The sequence below is a fragment of the Otolemur garnettii genome, unplaced genomic scaffold, assembly GCF_000181295.1.
Source record: "Otolemur garnettii isolate 467f Iridium unplaced genomic scaffold, OtoGar3 scaffold00065, whole genome shotgun sequence".
Classification (NCBI taxonomy): domain Eukaryota; kingdom Metazoa; phylum Chordata; class Mammalia; order Primates; family Galagidae; genus Otolemur; species Otolemur garnettii.
The window spans coordinates 6,209,966-6,216,803 of record NW_003852460.1 but is presented as its reverse complement, the minus strand read 5'-3'; the positions used below and the strand labels follow the sequence as shown (position 1 = coordinate 6,216,803).

The 6,838-nt window shown below is 41.5% G+C and overlaps 1 protein-coding gene across 1 annotated transcript in view; it reads left to right on the top strand.

The window, feature by feature from the left end:
• ANOS1 (anosmin 1) overlaps positions 1 to 6,838 on the top strand; it is a 150,702-nt gene that overhangs the window by 30,389 nt on the left and 113,475 nt on the right. The window contains exon 2 of the mRNA XM_003793042.2: positions 99 to 146. Coding sequence (XP_003793090.1) covers positions 99 to 146 — 48 coding nt within the window. The remainder of the gene's footprint in view (positions 1 to 98; positions 147 to 6,838) is intronic.

Here is a 6,838-nt window from a genome sequence, read left to right as displayed (position 1 = left end):
GTGAATTATGTATAAAAATTCTAAGTGTGTGTATGTGTAGTTTTCTATTAGAAGATTATGGAATGAGTCACCAACATATACGTGTTTTCTTTTTATAGAACAATGGTTCCCTGGTTTGGTGTCAGAATCACAAGCAATGTTCTAAGGTAAGTTTCTTTCAACTGTATTAATGATGTAAAAAAAAACAACAAAACCCTTAATTTTATAGTTATTATAGAGACGTTGCAAAGATACCACAGAGAAACAATATGTATCTAACCTCCACCAACGGTTATACTTTGAGTAATTGCTGAATAGTATCAAAAGCACAACATCCACACTGGTGCACTATATGCGTACAGATTCAGTTTATGTATCTACCACTGCCGTCAAGGTGCATGTCTCAAAAGTTCTACATGATGCTTCATTTTTCTCTTTGGTAATTTTGCGATAAAAAAATAAAATATAAAATGCCCAAGGATTTAACGCTTTCTACACCTAAGTTACTTTGTGTGCAGCGAGGTTTGCTTGTAGGAACTGCTGGTAAAATAATTTGATTCTTTATTTAAACAGTCTCCTTTCCATTCCTGAGTATTTGCTCACGCTAAACAGAGTGTGAACTTTTTTGCTATGTTCTTTCCTATGTTTAGTGGAATACGCTTCTTACCTCGGCCCCCAAACATCAATCTTTTTCTTTGGTACGTGTGTATAGACACGTACCCTCTTAGTGAAGTCCAAAGTAGGTTTCATAGGTTTCATAATCAGATTATGCAAATGAGTAAAGTTTACAACGTCTGCTAAAAATATCAGAGCAACTTGGGGAAAATGATAGTATATATGTGTTAAGATTTATTTCATGGACACTGAGTTTAGCCCTAAAATTGAAATACTCTTTTGTTTTATAATCAAAATTTAACTTAAGGAATCTATAATAATGTTGAAAGATTAAATTTATGAAGAACACTATTATTTTGAAAGGTCTTTCAAATACATAAATGATTGTAGAATAATATTCCTGAACCAAAAGCCCTGGTACAGTGATGTATTGCAACAACCGTGCAGTGTGTGCTTTAACACACGTGAATACTATTTAAAAATAAAACAGAATTCTTAGGGGGATGTGAAAGAATTGGGGGAGCATAAGTCTTTCTTACCTCTGACTGTCTAGATCTTGGGTGGAAATGAAGTGTCTGGTTACAGTCTGTGTACTCTTTTTATGTAATATCCTGAGCATTTGTTCTGATAAGACATTTTCCGGTATCAATTATATTTATTGTTCTTCAACTGGGATTTGGGGTAACTTGTTTATGTCATCACCACACACAGAGCGCAGAGTGCCATGGGGCTGACTACTAAAGTTCCTAAGTATTGTTTTTGTCCAATTTGGTTGGGTGTTTCGTGAATGATAACTTGCTGTGTCAGTATTACCCCGTATTTAAGTGCCCACTTTTTGTACATCCCACCAAGAAATAAATTAGCTTTTATAGACTTAAAAGGAATTTGAATGGAAGAGGTTCATTTGAACTATTTTTCAAATTATTGCAATGAAAGAAGTTTGTACCACCAGGGACCACCGATGGTCAAACCATATTTTGAGACTGAGTGATCAAGGTTGGCACAAGAGATTTTGAATTTCACAAGTAAAGAAATCAATCCCTTTTGCCTGAGAGCAAGAATGAATCAATAAGTACAGCCGACTGCAGCAGAAACTCTGGGATGTGTTACAAAGCCAACATAAGTTTAAAGGTGGTCTTAGTAACTTCGGATTTCCGGGGATGAACCTTCCATACTAATCGGAGTTTATCTCCTTTGGGTGTCATCACAACCGGATAGCTGTGCAGAAAAATTACAGTCTGTATTTCTATGGGGACTCCTGAAGTATTGTGTGGGTTTTCCTCTTAATCCTTAAGTTGATGAGGTTGATGATGAGCTGAGTAACTCCATTTCACGGATGGGAATATAAAGGCACGAACATATTTGATAATGCCTCGTAATCACTTTATGGATCAGCAGAGGTGCAGTTAGGTCTGCATCACTGTCCCCCAAATTGTATTACATACGGATCAACAACGTTAAAAACCATTTCAAACGAGTACCGGGACAGGGAGAGAAGGCGCAGAAGTAATGTACATGACACAATTTTCTGACTATGTATCTTCAAAGATAAGCTTTGCGTAATGCTGCCTGGAAAGCACACACTGGTCGTTTCTGGTGTCCATCGCAAAGCCTGTGGGCGCCACCCGCAGAATCCCTCCGGAACACATCCTGTCTGACTCCCCTTCCCCATCTCCTGTCTACCGTCCTCTCCTGCTTAGATGAGTCCAAGAGCTGCCTGAGGGTCTCCTGGCTTCTACTCTGGCTGCAAAGAGTCAAATGTGTGCGTGGTTGCTGGAATGATCCTTTAAAAAGATAAGCAGAATCCACTATCCACATTAAACCCGAGGATATATGATATTTCCAGCTTCCTCGGGCTAAAATCCCAAGTCTATCCTGAGTCTTCCAGACTCCTCGTCTGCCTGTGGTCTCTTCCCAGCCTTACCTCTGCGCACTCTGCCATTTTTTGCTTTTCTCCCTTTTCCAGAGAGACCCTCAGCTCTCCGTTTGGCCTCAGATGCACCTCAGTGCCTTCCCGGACCCCCCTCCACACACTTGCCACCTCCTTGGCCACACGACACCCTGACGTGTCATCACAGTGTCTCCATCTGCCAGGGTCTCCACCAGAAAAGAGGCTTCATGGAGACTCAGAGTCTGGCCTCTTTCTTCACTGGCACATATCCCTGGTCCAGACTGGTGTTTGGTGAATTGTAGCTGCTCCGTAGATACGTAAAATGAATGAATGAAACGCTTATCTTACATTTTTCTCCCTAAAATTACCTCTTGATTGCATTCTGTGTGTATGACTTAGCACGCGTATTTGCTGTTTACTGGGAAAATCTTCGCTTCTTTTCTTTATGAAATTCGATCATATACATCGAGTCATTTTTGTCACTCCCAACTAAAAGATGAGGGCCCAGTGGGAAGAAGCATTCAGAGCACACGACATTGCTCCAGAAATATAATTTTCTAGGGGCTTGGCTGCTGGAACCGCCTACTAGAACCTGGAAGCAGTTTTACCTAGTAGCAGTAAAACCACCTGCAATGATGCTAAGACTAGTTTCACCCAATCAGAGCTTGTCAACCCCCCCAAACCTTACTAGTGCCAATGAACTTCCATTCACTGTCATACATAGCATTTCTCCTTTTTAATAGAACCCCTATCCTGCTCTTTGTTCTTCAGGCTCACTGAGGACCACTTGGTCCATGTCTGTGGCCTGAATTCCAATTCTTCCTTCCCAAATACAACACGTTCCATTCTGAGGTTCCTCTCTGTGTTTTATTTGATGTAGACAGCATGCTGGGTTCAATGTGATGGAATGAGCACTATGAACTCAAGGGCCGTTAGTCCCTAAACAGTGCAGGAGAGCGATCTGCTGTCCAGCACAGGCCTGCAGTTCTCAACTGAGGGTGATTTTGCTCCTATAGGATCACTCGGCAATGACCGGAGACATTTTTGGTTGTTGTGAATGGGGGTGGGAAGTTACAGGCATCTGGTGGGTGGAGGCCACTCGTGCTGATAAACAGCCTGTCCTTCCTGGGACAGCACTTTTCCAAGGACAAAGTATTATCTATGTCAACAGTGCCAAGATCAAAGAACCCTGGTCTGTGCATATGGGGAGTTATACAAAGAAATTACAATGCAGTCTCATTCTCAGCAGGTCTGTCTTACTACATGAAGGTAAATAGATGTGTAAGTTACTAAGCTCAAGGTCTGTGCCCAACCCTGCCTCAATGGCCTGTTCCATTTAGGAATTCTGGTTTTCATCGTGACCTCTGTAGCATTGGTGAGATAGGAGAGGCCGCTCTTTGGCTCCTAATCTAGCCTCTCCACTTCTCTGATAATCAAAACCAAATTCCTCACCTGAGCACATTGCTACCTAGAGCTGAGATCTACATTTCCCCAAGCTCCCTTGCTGCTACCTATGGCCACCTGACTAACTTTTGCTTACATGCAAGTGGGATTGTTGTCATTAACTCTGAAGATGCATCTCTAAAGAGAATGATTTAACTAGGAAATAGACTCCTTTGCTCTTCCTCCTTTCTCTCCTCTGCTTCTTAGAGTGCATGGCAATGGCAGGAGCCTCAGCAGCTGTCTTGCACCATGAGGTATTTTTCAGGTTGGAAGCCAGTCTAAGAATAACCAATAAAAAATATAGGAGGAACCTGGGTTTTTGTTACCATGAACCCCCTACCCTGGCCTTGAACTTGTCATGTGGGAGGGAAATAACTTTCTGTCCTCTTAGTCACTGTCATTTTATATTTCCTTGATTATATGAAGATGAACTTGCATTTCAGTGAACCTTCTCTTGACCTAAACTTGGCATGAACATCTTGATTTAACTGACGCTCGGGAAAGTTGGGTGACTTTCTCACACAGTCGCTAAGATGTACAATACCGGAGATGGGGTTTGAATGGTATTCTGACTGAATTGGAAGCCAGTGATTTTCCCTTTGTCTACTCCACACATATTAAGTGTTCTAGAGAGATAATAATGATTATGAACAATCTCTTGCCCCGTTTAGTGGTTGATTCTCTTATGCTCAGGTTTTTTCCTGAGTCACACTTACAGCTGTTGGAAATCGTTTAACTCCCTGGCAAAATGTGGTCTGAATATAGCAAATGAGCTTTTTTCATTTTTATGTCCTGATTGATTATCCAGTGGGAAGTAAAGAACATAGCAGATGCCTGGAGAGATGGATTCCTTAGAAATCCTCCCATTAGGTGATTTTTTTTTTCATGTTAAAAGGATATAAGAATGTGGTTTTCCTGGGGCTAGTCCAAAATAAACTGCCTGCAAAGTTGACATCTAAGCTGAGTTTCAGTCTGTGATGATTAAGGCCAAACCTGTTAACTATACCAAATATATCCACAAATCATGCTTTTAGAATAAAGTACTTTTAGTACTTCTGTTTCAGTAGTAAATAATAATAAGATCATCTATTTCTAACCAAAAGGTAAATATGCCTTTGGCATAAAAGAGAATGCATTCCTCAGCTGGGTGCCATGTGTCTCACACCTGTATCTTTTTGTTGTTTTTATTATTAAATCATAGCTGTGTATGTTAATGCAATCACGGGGTACAAAGTGCTGGTTTTATATACAATTTGAAATGTTTTCATCAAACTGGTTAACATAGCCTTCATGGCATTTTCTTAGTTATCGTGTTAAGACATTTATATAGCTCAAGGGATCCTCCCACTGTGGCCTCCCAGAGTGTTAAGATTATAGGTGTGAATTTCACATGTACCCTTGTAAGATTCACACCTAGAATCTTAACACTCTGGGAGGCCACAGTGGGAGGACCCCTTGAGCTCAGGAGATTGAGACCAGCCTGAGCAAAGATGAGAAAAATCTCACCGAAAATAGGAAAATCAGCTGGGCATTGTGGTGGCCACCTGCAGTCCCAGCTTCTCAGGAGGCTGAGACAGGAGGATTGCTTGAGCCCAGGAATTTGAGGTTGCTGTGAGCTATGGTGACACGATGGCACTTTAGCCTGGACAGAGTGAGTTCAGTCTCAAAAACAAACATATATTTTTCTATTTTACCTAAATAATCTTTCTAATCAATTTTTATCTTAATTTTATATTTTAGCCTAAGCCATCCTAAATACTTTTTGGAATGAAATATTACTATACTACTGTAAAACAGACTAATAAAATGTGACATACTTTCATTCTAATACTTTTAAATTTTAACAGTGTACATTATCTTAAAGACCTATCGAACCTTTCTCCTTGATAGTAAATTACTTTGTACCAAATATGCCCAGTCGAGTCTCTGCGCACCTTTGGCCTCTGTCTCACTTTTCACTGTGCTGACCCCCAGTTCTCCCCCAGATCTAAGTCTCTGTGGTCCTCCAGCAGTAGCTGGTATGTGAGGGACTCATCTCTATTGGGTTCTACTCACTGTGTCCAGCCTTGGAGTTCAAGTTCATAACGTATATGGCTCTCACTCGGGTAGAACTATCTGACGAAGAGAGAAATGCTTGGCTAGGTCCCAGACACCTGGGTGTGAGGACCACAGTGTGCTCTAGGTGGGTCACAGTACAGAAACTGGATGACTCAGGCAACTGGAGAGACGGTTTCTAAAGCCGAAGAGACTTTGGGAACACTCCAGTGTAATTTTTCCTTGTGTAATTCGGGACCCCAAAGCCTTAAGCAATGATCTGTTCGTCCAGCGACAGCCTCCACTTCAGAGGAAGTAGTTTATTTTTAGATCCCTCTTTCCACTCATTGTGCATAATTTTGTTAAAGACCAGCTTAGAAATCATTTTGAAGCATTGACTGGAGAGTTGAATGGATGGAAAAAATACCCCGGTATTTAGTCACAGTGCGGAGGTCAATACGTGTTAATGAGTGGTGTCAATATACCTGTTTGTGTTCGTTTCTCGTGGAGGAATAAGACTGTCCTCTCTACCCATCCTATGTCCAGGGCTTAAGCTTCTATAACAACACATAAGTTAACAAGAGAAAGGCATAAACACTTAGTTAATAAGTTGCAGGTGACACAGCACCCTTCCTAAACAAATGGTTACGTCTGTGGGGGTTTATGCTGGTTTGAGGGTGAGTGGATATTCAGGATGAAATACAGCAGGGCTGAGGGCATGTAGCAGGGGCAGCGACGTAGGAAGCCAGGGAGACTGGGCCAGGCCTGCTTGTTCAGATTCTCCATCTTCGGAGATCAGCGCACCTCTCACCCAAGGGTCTCGTGACCTGCTTCAAGGGAGAACTGTGAATGTGTGTGTGTGTTGGGGAAGCGCCC